Here is an 18,652-nt window from a genome sequence, read left to right as displayed (position 1 = left end):
TGGTCAGTACTTAGTAACACCCCCTTTGGCAAGTATCACAGCTTGTAAACGCTTTCTGTAGCCAGCTAAGAGTCTTTCAATTCTTGTTTAGGGGATTTTCTTCCATTCTTCCTTGCAAAAGGCTTCCAGTTCTGTGAGATTCTTGGGTCGTCTTGCATGCATTGCTCTTTTGAAGTCTATCCACAGATTCTCGATGATGTTTAGGTCAGGGGACTGTGAGGGCCATGGCAAAACCTTCAGCTTGTGCCTCTTGAGGTAGACCATTGTGGATTTTGAGGTGTGTTTAGGATCATTATCCTGTTGTAGAAGCCATCCTCTTTTCATCTTCAGCTTTTTTACAGACAGTGTGATGTTTGCTTCCAGAATTTGCTGGTATTTAATTGAATTAATTCTTCCCTCTACCAGTGAAATGTTCCCCGTGCCACTGGCTGCGACACAAACCCAAAGCATGATCGATCCACCCCATGCTTAACAGTTGGAGAAGTGTTCTTTTCATGAAATTCTGCACCCTTTTTTCTCCAAACATACCTTTGCTCATTGCAGCAAAGAAGTTCTATTTTAACTTCATCAGTCCACAGGACTTGTTTCCAAAATGCATCAGGCTTGTTTAGATGTTCCTTTGCAAACTTCTGTTGACTCTTCCATGAAGGTCATATTTGTGCAGGTGTGACTGCACGGTAGAACAGTGCACCAACACTCCAGAGTCTGCTAAATCTTCCTGAAGGTCTTTTGCAGTCAAACGGGGGTTTTGATTTGCCTTTCTAGCAATTCTACGAGCAGTTCTTTCCGAAAGTTTTCTTGGTCTTCCAGACCTCAACTTGACCTCCACCGTTCCTGTTAATTGCTATTTCTTAATTACATTACGAACTGAGGAAACAGCTACCTGAAAATGCTTTGCTATCTTCTTTTAGCCTTCTCCTGCTTTGTGGGCATCATTTATTTTAATTTTCAGAGTGCTAGGCAGCTGCTTAGAAGAGCCCATGACTGCTGGTTGTTGAGACAAGGTTTGAGGAGTCAGGGTATTTATAAAGCTTTGAAATTTGCATCACCTGGCCTTTCCTAATGATGACTGTGAACAAGCCATAGCCCTAACAAGCTAATTAAGGTCTGAGACTTTGGTAAAAGTTATCTGAGAGCTCAAATCTCTTGGGATGCCCAAACATTTGCATGGTGCTCCTTCCCTTTTTTTCCACTCTAAAATTGTACAAGACAAAAATAACACACTAATCTTGCTTAAAATGTCGAAAGGAATGTTTCATCTTTAACTTTATGACATTTGGAGATCAGTTCATCTCCTACTCACTTAACTGCTCACAGTAACAGAAATTTTGAACGGGGTGCCCAAGCTCTTGCATGCCACTGTAGACTGATTGTATGTACATAAGGTGACACTAGGTGACATACATGGGGTGGTTTAAATGGGTAGGCGTGTTGATCAGCCTGATGGCTTGGGGGAAGTAACCTTTGTTGAGTCTAGTGGTCTTGATAGGGATGCTACTATTATAGTCCATAAGCGGGGTGGGGGGGGGGGTGAGATCCTTCATGATATTGCAGGCCTTTTTCCAGCACCTTTTCTGTATATACATCTCTGGTGGTGGATAAGCTGGTGCTAGTAATGCATTGCGCAGTTTTAACTACCCGTTGTAGAGCTCCCCTGTCCACCACAGTGCAATATTCATTCCACACAGTGATGCAGCATGTTAGGATGCTCTCAACTTTGCATCTGCAGAAGATCTTGTGTATTTATGTACATAGACTAGCTCTCAGCCCGCTTAAACCTTCTCAGAAAGTAGTGGCACTGGTGAGCTTTCTGGATTGTAGAGATTGTGTTCTGGGAACGTGAGAGGTTGTGTGAGATGTGCACTTCCAGGAGTCTGAAAGTGCCACCAGTTTCCACTCCTGTGCCAGCAATGTGAACAAGGGTGTGAGTGGTGCAGGATTTCCTGAAGTCGATAACCATCTCCTTTGTCTTGTTGACATTGAGGAAGAGGTAATTTGCCTGGCACCAGGCCTTGAGCTCCAACACCTCCTCTCTGTAGGCCATTTCATTGTTGTTGGTGATGAGCCCCACCACTATCATGTCATTGGCAAACTTGACAACATGACCATACAACAGACCAGATATTGAGTGAATTAAAAAAATCAAAATCTTATTCTTAGAAACCATACAGAACCCCACCTTCTTATTGATATTAACCTTAAAGCCCATTTTCTTTAAAAAAAAATTCATTTCTTCAGCATGCTCTTGTACAAATCACTCACATCAGTGAAGGCAATATCATGAGTGCCCAAATAAAAACAGCACCCATCCCTATTTCAAGAACATAATAAAATATCTATGACCATGTTGAATAAAAGGGAGCAAAGTGGCCTATCCTATTTATTTCCCGACATGGCAGAGATGGGTCTAGTCCAGATCTTACTCTTTTTGAATAAAGTAGACAATGTAATATATAATTCTGATTATAAGACTAACAAAATGTGTATCAACCCCAACCTGGCCAAAGCTTTAAAAAAAATTGCCTGAGCCAACAGATTCAAAGGCTTCGGCAAAGTCATTAAACTATTAAGAATAGCTAAATTTTCATTACATCTGAGGAGCAGTAATCAAAATGAATCCTTTTTTTGGAAATGCAACGGTCTGCAGATGATCGAATATAAACACTTGGGTTCCTCTGGGTGCTCCAGTTTCCTCCCACAGTCCAAAAAGGTACCAGGTGGTAGGGTAATTCGTTATTGTAAAATGACCCATGATTAGGCTCGGGTTGAATCAGGGTTTGCTGAACGGTGCAGCTCAAAGGGCCAGGAGAGCCTATTCCATGCTGTATCTCAATAAATAAAAATAATCTTAAAAAATCTTTCTGGAATAACTCAGTCTTGATTCAGGGTTTCAACCCAAATCATTGATAATTTCTTTCCTCCTCCTGACCCTCTAGATGTTCCAGCAGATTGTATATGGCAACAAATGCTTTTTACCAGTGTGCTTGCAACACTGTGTCCCCGACAGAGTGATCAGCAGCACTGGGGCTCCACAGGGGACTGTCTTGTCTCCCTTTCTCTTCACCATTTACACCTCGGACTTCAACTACTGCACAGAGTCTTGTCATCTTCAGAAGTTTTCGGATGACTCTGCCATAGTTGGATGCATCAGCAAGGGAGATAAGGCTGAGTACAGGGCTACAGTAGGAAACTTTGTCACATGGTGTGAGCAGAATTATCTGCAGCTTAATGTGAAAAAGACTAAGGAGCTGGTGGTAGACCTGAGGAGAGCTAAGGCACCGGTGACCCCTGTTTCCATCCAGGGGGTCAGTGTGGACATGGTGGAGGATTACAAATACCTGGGGATACGAATTGACAATAAACTGGATTGGTCAAAGAACACTGAGGCTGTCTACAAGAAGGGTCAGAGCCGTCACTATTTCCTGAGGAGACTGAGGTCCTTTAACATCTGTTGGACGATGCTGAGGATGTTCTACGAGTCTGTGGTGGCCACTGCGATCATGTTTGCTGTTGTGTGCTGGGGCAGCAGGCTGAGGGTAGCAGACACCAACAGAATCAACAAACTCATTCGTAAGGCCAGTGATGTTGTGGGGATGGAGCTGGACTCTCTGACGGTGGTGTCTGAAAAGAGGAGGCTGTCCAAGTTGCATGCTATCTTGCTCAATGTCTCCCATTCACTACATAATGTACTGGTTGGGCACAGGAGTACATTCAGCCAGAGACTCATTCCACCGAGATGCAGCACAGAGTGTCATAGGAAGTCATTCCTGCCTGTGGCCATCAAACTTTACAACTCCTTCCTTGGAGGATCAGACACCCTGAGCCGATAGGCTGGTCCTGGACTTATTTCCTGGCATAATTTACATATTACTATTTAATTATTTATTGTTTTATTACTATTTAATTATTTATGGTGCAACTGTAAAGAAAACCAATTTCCCCCGAGATCAATAAAGTATGACTTTGACTATGACTATGACTATATGCTAATCTTTTAGACAAAGTTTTGGGAAAGCCCTAAGAAATATACAATTCGCCAAATTTTTGGAGTTTAATTGAATTGCCGAATTCTAATATAAGAGCACTGCAGCAATTCTTGGCATGAACTGGAATACTGCCACACTGAGCCCGAGAATAATATATCTAGTTAAAACATTAAAGTCAAAATGCACCTTATAAATCTAATCTTCTCCAATAGCAACTGTCTAAAGCTGAACCATAACTACTGCTGGAAATGTCAACCAGACTATTGTTACCTCCAGATCAGACATACATCTCACACCTGCACTAGTGCATTCATCTCAAAAATTCTCAAATTGTTCCTGTTCTATGTGATCATTCTCAGTACATATAAATGCAACAAACAAAAAAGGATATAATTAAAAATCAGAGAGCACTACAGCACAGAAACAAGACTTTTGGCCCATGCTGAACTAGTCCGGGCTGTACAATTCTAATAATCTACAATCTAATTGTAAGGAAATCCTGATGCGTTGGCATCTAGCTCACAGGATGTTTATTCTCTCTTGCAATCTAGAGCTAGTTATAGAGTCATAGAACACTACAGCACAGAAACAAGCCCTTCGGCCCATCTAGTCCATGTCAAACTATTAATCTATCTAGTCCAATGACCAGCACCCAGACCATAACCCACCGTACCTCTCCCATCTATGTACCTATCCAAATTTTCCTTCTGTTGAAATTGAACGCGCATCCACGACTTCTGCTAGCAGCTCATTCCACACGCTCACCACCCTCTGAGTGAAGAAGTTCCCCTTAAATGTTTCACCTTTCACCCTTAACCTAGGACTAGTTCTAGTCTCACCCAACCTCGGTGGAAAAAGCCTGCTTGCATTTACCCTATCTATACTCCTCATAATTTTGTATACCTCTTATCAAATATTCCCATATTCTCCTACGCTCTAGGGAATATAGTCCTAAGCTATTCAACCCTTCCCTACACTCAGGTCCTCCAGAGCAGGCAACATCCTTGTAAATTTTCTCTGCTTCTTTCAATCTTATTGACATCTTTCCTGCAGGTAGGTGACCAGAACAGGATACAATACTCCAAATTAAGCCTCACTAACATTTAATACAATTTCAACATAACATCCCAACTCCTGTACTCAATACTTTGATTTATGAAGGCCAATATGCCAAAAATCTCTCGTTACGACCCTATCTACCCGTGATTCCACTTTCATCCACTGCCTTGCCTTCATCAACTTTCCTGGTAACTTCCTCAAAAAACCACATAAGATTGAATAGACATGACCTACCACACGCATAGCCATGTTGACTATCCCTAATCAGTCCCTGTCTATCCAAATACTTAACTATCCAGACTATTAGAATACCTTCCAATAACTTACACACTACCGATGTCAAGCTCACAGACCTATAACTTGCTGGTATATTCTCAGAGCCTTTCTTAAACAACAGAACAATATTAGCTATCCTCCAATCCTCCAGCACCTCACCAGTTGCTAAGGATGTTTTAAATATCTCTGCTACTGGCCCCTGCAGTTTCAGCACCAGCCTCTCACACTGTCCAGGGGAATACCTTGTCACACCCTGAAGATTTATCCACCCTAGTTTGTCTCAAGTCAGCAAAGATCCTCCTCTGTAATCTGTACATGATCCATGACCTCACTGCTGCTTGCATCACTTCTAAAGACTGTGGCCATCTCCTGAGCAAATATAGATGCAAAAAAATATAAGATTACTGCCATCCCTTTCAGCTTCATGCTTAGATATCCACTCTGATCTTCAAGAGGACCAATTTTATCCCTTGCTATCATATTACTCTCAATATATCTGTCGAAGCCTTTGGGATTCTCCTTCATCTTGTCTACAAGAGAAGCCTCATGCCTTCTTTTAGCCCCACTGATTTCCTTCTTAAGTTTTCTCCTGCTTTTTTTTATACTCAAGTACCTCATTTGTTCCTTCCTGCCTGTACCCTCTATGCACCTCCTTCTTCATCTTAACCACAGCCTTAATACCACTCAATGTTCTGAGTAATAATTTAGTTAATTATAAAATAGAAATTCAAAAGCACCAATAGAAAGGCTTGTGATATGATCCTAATTTCTTCTTACGTGATGCAGTTTCAAATCTAGCTCTTGCAATTAAATATTTTTCATCACAAGTTTCTAAATGGGTTTTTAATCAAAATAAAGTGTCAGATTGTAGATGGTGCTCATTATGTAATATTATGAACAGTATGAATAAGAACAATGTGATGACGGGAGCGATACTTTACTAACTGATGCCTGCAATATATGTACACACATTGAGTTTCTAAAGATGATCCTTCAAGGAAGCTAGTACATTCTGCAGTATTGTCTATGAACTAATAACTAACATTACATTCTAATCATAAACACTAAAAATTCTGCAGATGCTGGACATCCAGAGCAACACATACAAAATGCTGGAGGAACTCAGGAGGTCAGGCAGCATCTATGGGGAAATTAATAAACAGTTGACATTTTGGGCTGAGACCTTACTTCAGGACAAGAAAGGAAGGGGTTAGATGATAGAGTAAACAGGTGGGGGAGAGGAAGGAGGTGATAGTTGAAGTAAGGTGGGGAAGAAAGGTAAAGGCTGGAGAGGAAGGAATCTGATAGGAGAGGAGGGTGGACCATAAGAGAAAGGGAACGATGAGGGGACCAAGAGGGAAGTGATAGGCCGGTGACAAGAGGAATTCTGTCACTGTTAAGGCGGCAGGAAGATGGGGTGAGCACGTATATTAGGGAAATAGAGGGATGCGGGTGAGGGAAGCATCAATCTCGGAAGCATCTGTTCCCAGGATGCAGCATTCCTTTTCAGGATATCTGATGTAGCCAATGAAAAGGCAGGAATAGCTATGGCCCATGCGGATGCAGGAAGTCTGGAGAAAGTGGGAGGAGATGAAGGATTGAATAATGTTCATGGAGGAGAGAGGAGTGTTGATGTTTTGTCGACACTTCAAGATGAAAAGATCCACAGCAGGCAGAGAACCTGAGCAGGTTGTCCAAGAATAGGAGGAGAAGGGCTGGAGACTGGAGAAGGGGTCATCAGTGCTGGGTGTGAATTTCTTGCCAAAAAAGTGGTCTTAGAGACAGAGGCTCAGCATCGTGCCAGGCACAGAACTCACTAAGGTGCAGGCAGAGGGAGACAAAAGTGAGGACCGTGATGAGAAACTCACTGAGGTGTGGGCAGGGGGAGACGAAGGTGAGGCCCATGATGAGGATAGAGTGTTGCACCTCAGAGAGGGGAAAATCTGAGGGACGAGTGAAGACACAGCATGGATCAGAGGGGGGAAGAGAGTTGGTGGCACCAGAAGAGAGGGGAGAGTTTAGGGTGTTCAGGGAAGGTGGGATGGGAGGAAAATGGAGGCTCCATAAAGTTGATGGTAGAGCCTGAGGAATTCAGGGTTGGAGTAGTGATGGCGAAAGAGATCCTGGGGACCCAGTAGCAGACAGGAAAGTCTTGTCCTGGAGGCGCAGGCAGCCAAGATCCAGACTACAGAATTGGCAGTCGGAAGGTGTCCAGGGTCGTAGGAACTGGAGCTGGTGGCAATGGAATCCGAAGTCCGGTTCCATTTGGGGTCGTTGGAACTGGAATTGGTAACAATTGTATCACAGGTTCAGTTACGTCCAGGGCCGTTGAAGCAGGGGTTGAACTCAGTGAAAGTTGCGGTCTGGGAGCTTCCAATTGAATTTAGATCCAAACAGGAAGCAGCAGGGATCACGCTCTGGGGGCATCCAGGGATGTCAGTACTGGAGTTGGAGACAGCAGGATCCACTGTCTGGAGATGGACAATCTTCTGATCCTTACTGGATGCCAGGAAGGTGAGAAACTGACAGCTGAAGTTGGGGGTCCAGCAGAGGATGAAATATCAGAGAGGTTCATGACAGGCAGAAGAGAGGGAGACCTGGAGCTGTGTTAGAGACTGAGACAGGGTCACCACGTATCTCTGCACTGCTGAGAGGGTGGCGCATAGAATTTGGAGGGAGAAACCACGGGAGAAGTAGGTAATTGAACGCGAATACCTGGGACCCTTGGTGGGTCCAAACCGGGTGACCTGAAAACGGAGCTGGATGCCAGGTGGTACAAGATGGCAGCAAAGTCAAATTCCCAGGAAGGATAAGTGGCTGTGGTAGCAAGTCTTGGTGAGTACATGGTCAAAGAGTCGGAGGGTAGTAGAGATCACAGAGAAGGAGGCTCTCACTGAACTCCATGCCAATTACATGCTAATGTCTGATTTTTTTCCTGCGGACTGTATTTACCCCACCTTCCCCAAATGAAAGAAATCAAGAATATTATAAAAAAACGTTCAATTGCTATGCCGTGATTTCTGAAAGGAGGCTGTAAAAGATCTTTTCAATAGGGAAGTAGCATTAAATAGTTTTTTATATGCACTGCAAGTGAAGTAAAATGAGAGCTTTTTCCAGAATTAAAACTTTATGCAGCCAATTTTTCTCTCCAAATGTTGAAAATTCCACAGCACACTTCTATCCTGTAATCTCAGCATCAAATCTACAGAATACGTGAACCCAAACTCAGAAAATTACTGACATTCTTGAGATTTGCACTCATTGCATCAACCATTACACTAATTTCGGCAAAGCTCCAAGGACTACTGTATATCAACTTGGAAAACATTGAATTGGGTGTGTCTTCCCATTAATTCCAGAAGAAATTTTTACTCTAAGACTTTGATCAAGGACTTATTTTTATTTACTCCTCCAATGTAGTTCTCAGAAGTCAGGATTGGGGTGATAACAAACAATACTAATGACTAAAATTATTACTGTACAAGTCTAAACAAGGATTAAAATACAGTAGAGGAATGAAACAGACTTGTGAAGAGTGGTTTACAGAATAAAGTTGTTAATTATGCAACAGCAGAACCGTCAAAACAATTACCATCATCGAACACCTCAACTTAACAATAAGCTGCACTTTCTATATATTTCCCAAATGCTAAAGTTAAGAATTTTATTGCAAGTAACATCTAGTTAATCTGTCATATAGATTAAGAAAACTGTAACCCTAACCTTTACGATAGGCAAACAAAGTGAAATTCTATAATCATTTTTCTTAAGAAAACTGAATTACCTTTAGATGAAGCTAGACCTCCTTCTTTAACATCTGTAATAATCATTTTTTGGTGTGATTCTTCCTCTTCAACTAAAGAGACACAAAATCCTAAAGGAAGAAAGGAATGCTAGTTATTTAAAGAAAATTACAATAAATAAATATTTTATAACAATACAAACTTTAGTCCAAAAAATACTTAATATTTTACATCATAATAAACAAGGAGATTTGATGAAACAGTAAAATTCACAGGGAAAATGCTGATAGTTGTTATTAGCTGATTATAATTAATTAATTGAATTTCAAAGGTACAAATGTTAGAGTTTTCTTACGACAGTTGACAGGGAATTTACCATTGTGCACTGGGCACTTGCAGCAAATAGAGTAATAGAATTATCTTTCCAAACCACAGTAATTCATGCAATATGAATACCTCACCAAGGTCATCAAATACATCAATTGAAACATCTACAGTGATGCTAGGAAGTTTGTGAACCCTGTAGAATTTTCTCTATTTCTGCATAAATATGCCCTCAAATGTGATCAGATCTTCACACAAGTCCTAAAATTAAAGAGAACCTAATTAAATAAATAACACGAAAAACATTATACTTTTTCATTTATTTATTGAGAAAAATGATCCAATATTACATGTACTTGTTGGAAAAAAGAATGTGAACCTTTGCTTTCAGTAACTGGTGTGACCGCACCCCCTCCCCACCCGTACAGCAATAACTTCAACCAATCATTTCTGGTAGGTGTTGTTCAGTCCCGCACATCAGCTTAGAAGAATTTTAGGACATTCCTCCTTACAAATCTGCTTCAGCTCTGGGATTGGTGGGTTTCCTTGCATAAACTGCTTGCTTCAGGTCCTTCCACAACATTCCTATAGGATTCAGGTCAAGATTTTGACTCGGCCATTGCAAAACACAAATTTTCTTCTTTTTAAATCATTCTGTTGCTGGTTTACTCTTGTGTTTCGGATCATTGTCTTGTTGCATTATCCAGCTTCTACTAAGCATCAAGTGACAGATTGCTACCCTGACATTCTCCTGTAAAATGTCTTGATACAATTTTGAATTCATTGCTCCCTCAACCACTGCAAGCTATACAGGCCCTGAAGCAGCAAAGCAGTCCCAAACCATGATGCTCCTTTCACCATGTTTCACAGTTCGGATGATGTTTTGGCGTTGGTGTGCAGTGCCCTTTTCCCTCCAAACATAGTAATGTGCATTTCTGCCAAAAAGTTCAACTTTTCTCTCATCTGTCCACAGAACATTGTCCCAGAAGCATTGTAGAATACACAGGTGGTCTTTTCCAAAATTGAGACATGGAGCAATATCTTTTTTTTTGGAGAGCAGTAGTTTCCTCTGTGGTATCCTTCCATGAACCCCAACAGTAACCTGACTTTGTGTGTCTTTTTTATAGGGCAGAGCAGCTCTACAACCAACACTTCCTATCTTATCTCATTAATTGGTACAGCTGACTCCAAGTAGCTGTTGTCTGTAGAAAGCATTACCCCAGAGGTTAACATACTTTTTCCAACAAGTACATGTTTCTCAATAACTAAATGAACAAGTAGAACATTTTTGCGTTACTTATTTAATTGGGTTCTGTTTATCTAGTTTCAGGACTTAACATGAAAATCGGATCACATTTTAGTTTATATTTATGCAGAAATAGAGAAAATTCTACAGGGTTCACAAACCTTCTAGCACCACTGTAAATCACCAGAATGGAAGGAATGTTTAATGTAATGCTGATCTCTACTATTTGGTTGCAGCTGAAATAAAACTAATTTTCTCCATAAGTTCTTTGCTAAAGCTACAATGCATGCACCCAAAGTTGTTTTAGTTCTGGGTCACCTATTTTGCACATGGGACAGTTAAGACTATAAGAACATAAGAAATGGAAGCAAGGGTAGTCCAATATAGCCCTTTGTGGTTTTTCTGCCATTGAGTAAGGTCATGATTAATTGCAACTCCCATTTTTCTGCTTGAACATTGAACTCTACAATAGTCCAATTGTGTCAGTCATGGTGACCGTGAAGTAACTGGGTTGTCAGAATCACGTTGATTAATCAATGCCCTTAAGAGAAAGAAATATGTATTGCTTCACAGTCTGGGATGTAACTCCAGACTCAAAGCAATATGCATGGCCCTTAACTAATCTCTGAACTGCCCTGGATGGCTCTCAGTTCTTAGGGACAGACAGACAATATCAATCCAGTGCTTGCTTGTGGCATCCATATGCTACACAATAAACATAATTCAACATAATTCAATTTTTCATATTACCATAACCAAGAAAAGCATTGATATAGGATTTCAATATTTTTTGGATCAACCAACAGAATTTTGTTTAGTAGTGAACTGGAGAATATATTGGGACGCTTTTTCATTGTTAATAAAGTACAAGTGCTCTGCAGCACCACATAGTGGTCGTCTTTTTTTTCTCCAGCAACATGAAATCTTGGAAAATAAATCCGAGAAGGTGGGTATTAACACCAGTGCTTCTTTTTGTATTGCAGTTGTACATCCACTTCTTTCTCCCTGTCCAATCATTATTTCATATTTTTCTTTGTCAAAATGTAAAAATAAAGTGAATATAAACAGCCATAAATGCCCAAATATACTATTTCAAATGATCTGTTATAAAGATTATCCCTCTCATGCAACCAAAGTTCACATGAAGGTGGTTCACTTTGTTCACTAAGTTGCTGTTGATTAATCTGAACAGCAATCCAAAATTAATCCCTTCCTCCATAAGGATGGGCTTATGAGGCAACAGGAGCCTAAGCCATCTCCCAGTATAAGACAAGCTTCTTCTCAGTAACCAAAACATTTAGGTTAGAAAGAGATTGCAGATGCTGTAACTTGGTGTGAAAATGAAATTGATGGTGGAATTCAAACTATTTTGGAATATCAAACCAGCATAGGACTTATACTTTGAACAATAAGGCTCGAGGGGGAGTGGTAGAACAGCGGGACCTAGGAATATAACTGCATAGCCAATTGTTCAAATCATAGTTAATTGACAAGTAGACAGGGTGGTGAAAACAACATTTAACACACTGGTATTCATCAATCAGGGCAATGAGTATAGGAATACAGGCATCATGTTGTAGTTGTGTAAGGCATTGGTGAGACTGGACTTGGAGTACTGTACACAGTTTGGGTTGCCCTACTACAGAAAAGATGTGGGTGTGATGGCATTGGGTTTGCTGACCACAAAGTTCTAAACTCTAACGAAGTCCTATCTGATATCAATAGCCATGAGTACCCTCACTGAAGGGGGGGGAGGTTATACTGTTCATTCCCTAGTTTAACATCAACAGTGAGTTTAGCTGTCGGTAACCACTATTTGATCCCCTCTCCCCACCAAGTAGAAGATACTTCCAGTCAACAAAGTAGCTTAAAACACAATTCATTTACTTTCAGTGATACATGTTCAAATCCAAACAACACTCTTAAAACTCATTTAAAACTCACAGAGGATTTCTATCTTATAAAAGATTTCTAAATTACAAATCCTTTCTAATAGACAAAGGATTTCCAAGACTCAGGTACAAGTCCTATAAGCTATAAGAGACATAACAGCAATGCAGATGAACCAGTCATCTGTTGTAGAAATTGAAGCCAGAGAAAAGGACTCTAATTCACCCTGGGTTTCTTTCGTCCTGCTTGATGTTCCTTACCCCATTCCTAATAAGCCTGAACTGCCCTCTACGTTTATACAGTTTCTTTGCCACTTAGGTGGCTTCACACACGTGATATTCTTTCAGATACCTTTTAACACAATCAATGTAAAAGCTTCTTGGAGACACAGATCCCAGGTCACCTCAATAATGGTGTGAAGCTAACTTCCTTGAGTACATAAACCTTCCAACTTACTAATAGGTCAGTTATTAATGTGCTAAGTGATTGCCTCCATCTGGTCTACAAGCTTCCTTCAACTGAATAACTTATCCAGCACTGTCTAGTTTAATACAGGCCGAATTAAATAATCAGTTGTCTTATAATGCACCTCTTCAGCAATAAGATAGGTGTGAGGTTGCCAACATCTTGTTATATTGACAGTGGATGTTTGCAAAACTGTGTTTTTTCAACTTCAAACTGACTACTGCTTTCCATTTATATTAGGAACTGAAAAATGGCCCCTGTTTATGATAAAAGCTGGACAATGAATATTAGTTGAAAGTTTAACTTACAACTGTTTGATCTTTACAAGTGGCAGCTGCTGTGTCTAGAAAGCTAAGCTTAGCAAAACACAAGAGGTACCCTGGCCCAGGAAATCAATAACCATCACATGATTAAAACGGAAAAGAGTGCAGAGAAGATTTACAAAGATGTTGTCATGAACTGAAGACCTGAGTTACAGGGAGAGTTTAGCTACGCCAGTTCTTTATTCCCTTGAATGTAAGAGAATGAAGACACGTAGTCCTCTTTTATTGTCATTTAGTAATACATGCATTAAGAAATGATACAATATTTCCTCTGGTGTGATATCACAAAGCTTCTTTGAATGAGAGGGGACGGTGCAGAGGTCCTGTATGACAGAGCTATAAACAGTAAAGGAGATATTCAGTGATGGAGCAAGTGAAGTCAAGTGAAGTTATCCCCTTTGGTTCGAGAGCCTAATGGTTGAGGGGTAATAACTGTTCATGAACATGATGGTGTGGGATCTGAGGCTCCTGTACCTCTTCCTAATGGCAGCAGCGAGAAGAGAGCATGACCTTGGTGGTGGAGGTCCTTGATGATGGTTGCTGCTTTCCTGCAACAGCACTCAGTGTAGATGTGCTCAGTGGTGGGGAGGGCTTTACCCGAGATGGACAGGGCTGTGTCCACTACATTTTATAGCACTTTCCATTCAAGGGCATCGGTGTTTCGTACCAGTCAATGTACTCTCCACCGCACAACTGTAGAAGTTTATCAAGTTTTTGATGACATGCAGAATCTTCTCAAAATTCTAAGAAAGTAGAGGTGTTGCCGTGCTTTTCGTAATGGCACTTATAAAACATGGAACATAGAATAGTACAGCACAGTACAGGCCCTTCGATGTGCTGGACCAAGGAAAAATCCTCTGAAATGATAACACCGAGGAAATTAAAGTTGATAATGCTCTCCAACTCGGATACCCAATGAGAACTGGCTGATGGACCTCCAGTTTCCTCCTCCTGAAGTCAATAATCTGCTCCTCGGTCTTGCTGACATTGAGTGAGAGATTGTTGTTGCATCATTCAGCCAGATTTTCAATCTCCCTCCAATAATGCTGATTCTTCACCACCTTTAATTTGGCCAATGACAGTGGTGTCTTCAGCAAATTGAAATATGGTATTGGAGCTGTGTTTAGCCTCACAGTCGTAAGTATAAGGCAAGTAGAGCAGGGGACTAGGCACACAGCCTTGTGGTGTACCTGTGCTGATGGAGATTGTGGAGGAGATGTTGTTGCCAATCCGAACGGACTGGGGTCTGCAAGTGAGGAAACCGAGAATCCAGTTCCACAAAGAGATATCAAGGCCAAGGTATTGAAGCTCATTGATTAGTTTCGAGGGGATGATAGTATTGAACGCTGAGCTGTAGTCAATGAAAAGCACCCTGATGTACGCATCTTCACTGTCTAGATGTTCCAGGGTTGAGTGAAGAGCTAACAAAATGGCATCTGCTATTGACCTATTGTAAAGGTAGGTGAATTGGAGTGGATCTAAGTTGCTTCTCAGGCAGGAGCGATATGCTTCATTACAAAGCACTTCACCACAATGGATCAAAGTGCTATGGATGATAGTCATTAATGCAGGTTACCATGTTCTTCTTACGCACCAGTATAATTGAAGCCTGCTTGAAGCAGGTGAGTACCTCAGACTGTGAAAACAAGAGGTTAAAAATATCAGTGAACACTCTAGCCAGTTGATCAACACTCCAGTACTCGGCCAGCTACCCCATCAGAGACAGATGCTTTCCATGGGTTCACCCTCCTGAAATTGCAGGGTCATCAGGGGCTGTGGGAGTTTGTGAAGGTGCCTCCATGGCTTGACAGTCAAAGTGAGCACGAAAGGCACTGAGCTCATCTGGGAGCAAAGCCTTGTTGTCACTTATGTTGCTTGTTTCCACTTTGCAGGAGATGATAGCATTCAAGCCCTGCCACAGCTGTCAAGCATCCTTCAGTGATTCAAGTTTGACCCGGAATTGCCACTTCACACATGGGATGGCTTTCCAGAGATCGTACCTGGACCTCTAGTATTTTACTTGGTCACCAGTCCTGAATGCGACTGATCTGGCCATCAGCAGTTTGCGGATCTCATCTTTCATCCAAGCTTCTGTTCGGGGAAGACTCTGAATGATATTGTGGGGTCACACTCATCTACGAGAGTTTTTATAAAGTCTGTGACAACCATGGGGTATTGGCTCAGGTCCTCTGATGAGTCCTTGAACATGGCCCAGTCCACTGGCTTGAAGCAATCTTGTAGCCACTCCTCTACCTCCCGTGACCACCTCTTTGTTGTCCCTATCTCTGGAGCCTTGCTGTATAGCCTTTGCTTGTATTCAGGACAGCCAAGTAATCAGGTTTCCCAAAATGCAGTCTAGGCATGGAACAGTAGGTATTCCGAACCATATTATAGCAGACAGAGGTCAAGTGTATTGGGACCCCCTGGTGATGCAAGTGATCTGTTGATGATAATGGGGCAGAAATTTCTTCAAACAAGCCTGATTGAAGTCCCCAACAATGATTTGAAAGGCGTCAGGGTAGGCCATTTCTTGTTTGCTGATGGCAGCACTCAATACATCCAATGCCTGCTTAACATCGGCCTTCGGCGGTATGCAAACTGTGGTCCAGAATCATGGAGGAAAACTCCCTTGGTAAGTAGAACAGTCGGCACTTAATCACCAGATGTTCCAGGACAGGAAATGAGAGTGCAAAAGACTGCTGCATCTGAGCACCACAAAGAGTATTAACATGAAATACAGATTCTCGTACACCCCCCCCCCCCCCCACATTTTGCCTTCTCTGAATCAGCAGTCCAGTCCATCTGGTTGATCAAGAAGCCCTCGGGTCTTACCAATGTATTCAGCGTGTCCAGAGTGAACCATGTCTCTGTGTAACACAGAACAAGGTAATTCCTCATTTCCCTCTGACACATAAGTCTTGCCCTTAGGTCCTCAGTCTTGTTCTCCAGTGACTGTACATTTGCTAACAAGATGCCGGGTAGAGTAAGTTTCAGACCTCTTCATTTTAGCCTGGTTTGGAGTCCTCCCTTCCTCCCTCTCTTTCGGCTGTAGAGATGGACCTTGTCTGCTTAAAGCATGTGTGGTGCTCCTTTCTGCGCCTTGTGGTCAATCAGGTGGCAACCTTGCCCTTTCTTTAGCATTTTTGTCTATTTTTTCACGAGGTCGGCACTCAACCCAGCATGGGTAGAAAGCATGCAAGGAGCTGGCCACTCACCTCAAAGTCCAATGCCGATGCCACTACGCCACCAGCTGGCTTGCTTAAAGCATGCCTGAGAGTTAAGTCTGCTGAGTCCTTCAGAGATCGTGAGATCACTCGTTCAGTCAGACCGTTCAAAAGTACGTTATTTAAAAGGAAATTACAGGGGGCAGTTTGCAGTGAGAGTGGTTCAAAAGAACCATACTTAGAAGGCACTTAGAAAACAGGAAAAGCTGGAGGTCAAAAACTTTGGTTACATATATTTCAAGAAAATGTAATTAAGTTTACAGTTTATTCTTATTAATTCAACATTTTTTCACAAATTAAGTAAAAGCATCAATCAGGCCAGTCATTCAAATTAAACAAAACAGCACAAAAGGCGTGTGTGCCTCAGTTGTAATTTACAGAACTCCAGTTGTACAGCAATCTTATTTCTAGGTCAAAGCAAACTCATTAGCCACATAACAGATTCAAGAATTATCTCAGATTTAATGTAACTGTTTCCTATGTACAAATACTGGACAGTTATCTTTTATTATTTCAAACAGCGTGTCTCAAAAAAAACCAAAATAGAAGCGAAGAGCAACACCTAATGGAACTGGAGGTCCCTGATGAAGGGTCTTGACTTGAAATACCAAATGTCCTTTCCCTCCCCAGAGATGGTGCCTGATCTGCTGAGTTCCTCCAGCTCCTCTGGGTGTTATTCCAAATTTTAAAACATCTGCGTCTCTTGCGTATCCAAAAGTAAAGCCAAAGAAACTAATACAAGTAATAGAAGTAACTGGCATAAACATTTGTTAGTATTTGTATCATTCTGCACATATCCTTACCATAATTGATGGAAGTTTCGAACTTGTCGAAATGAACATGATGTGTAGTTTTAGGACATATTTGAATTTCTTGATACAACTGAGAAAATATATAATACCTTTAATTAATTTGTAAAATAGATTAAAAAGTCACAAATTACTGAAAAATACAAACTATCAATTTACTAATATGTACTTATAACATGAATTGTATTCACTGATATAATTTATTCATGTTCCACACTTACTGCAGCTTCAACATTGTATTAGATTCTCCCAAAGGTAGTAATGTCAAGACAATGGCTTTTTAACCATCCTTTAGTTGGAGGATTATCCATAAAGGGTACTAATATGATTAATTAATGGCTAGCTAAAAATGCAACATAAAAATTGAATACAAACCAATGATACACAGATTCTATAGCATTAGAAGCCTGCCATGCTAGAATTCATGCAGGAGATAAAACTCTTGACATGGTTCACTTACCTATAAATATCAAAAATTAAAAGATATCCGTATTTATTGGTTACCATTTAAAATGTAACTTCTCCCAACTGTATCTCTTCCCCAGCTCAAGCGCTATGGACATTTTTGCTGATCCCACCAGGCTTGTTCAATGAAGTAAATGCTTATGAGATCCAATGAAACTTGACAAGTTGGATCTAAAATTGGCTCCATGTCAGGAAGCAAATTAAAATGATCAACTGATTTCCTTACAAATGGAGGACATTGCCAGTAAGGTTCCACAGGGCTTAGTCCCAAATCTCTTGTTTATTTTATAGCCTATACCAATGATTTATATATACGTAGAAGATTAAGAAGTTTGTAGATGATGCAAGAATTGACTATATGCAGAAAGAATGCAATTGAAACTAAGGAGATTTATGAGTACGTTGGTAGAATTAGAGAATGTTAACAGAATTAGAGAATGGTTGGAGAAGCTCCAGGTGCTTATTTTCGAACAAGAGAGACCAAAGAAATAGTAATTGAGGTGCACAAAATCTAAGGAGCCCTGACAGAATGGATAGGAAGGACAACATTTTTCTTGACCAAGAGATCAAAATCCAGAAAGCTTAGATTTCAAATAATTGGTGTAAGAATATAGGAGAAAATTCAGGACTATTTTTATCACCCACAGGCAGTTAAGTTAGAGACTTAAATTTTAAAGATAAAGATTAGCTTTGTATGTCGTATGTACATCAAAACATTGAGACATACAATGAAGTGCGTCATTTTTGTGTCAATGACCAACACAGTCTGAGGAAGTGCTGGGGGCAGCACGCAAGTGTTACCAAGTTCCTGCACCAACATAGCATGCCCACAACTTACTAAC

The 18,652-nt window shown here is 41.0% G+C and overlaps 1 protein-coding gene across 3 annotated transcripts in view; it reads right to left on the bottom strand.

Annotated features, from left to right (window-relative positions):
* Positions 1–18,652, bottom strand: part of LOC134348081 (rho guanine nucleotide exchange factor TIAM1-like) — a 320,986-nt gene that overhangs the window by 155,611 nt on the left and 146,723 nt on the right. For all 3 annotated transcript variants that reach the window (XM_063050923.1, XM_063050924.1, XM_063050922.1), the window contains 2 exons: positions 17,340–17,418; positions 9,106–9,195 (listed from right to left, as the gene is read on the bottom strand). In XM_063050923.1, the coding sequence (XP_062906993.1) occupies positions 9,106–9,195; positions 17,340–17,418 (169 nt within the window). The remainder of the gene's footprint in view (positions 1–9,105; positions 9,196–17,339; positions 17,419–18,652) is intronic.

Source organism: Mobula hypostoma, chromosome 6 (assembly GCF_963921235.1).
Source record: "Mobula hypostoma chromosome 6, sMobHyp1.1, whole genome shotgun sequence".
In the NCBI taxonomy this organism is placed as follows: Eukaryota; Metazoa; Chordata; class Chondrichthyes; order Myliobatiformes; family Myliobatidae; genus Mobula; species Mobula hypostoma.
Note: the sequence above shows the minus strand (reverse complement) of the source record. Positions and strands in the feature narration are given on the sequence as shown.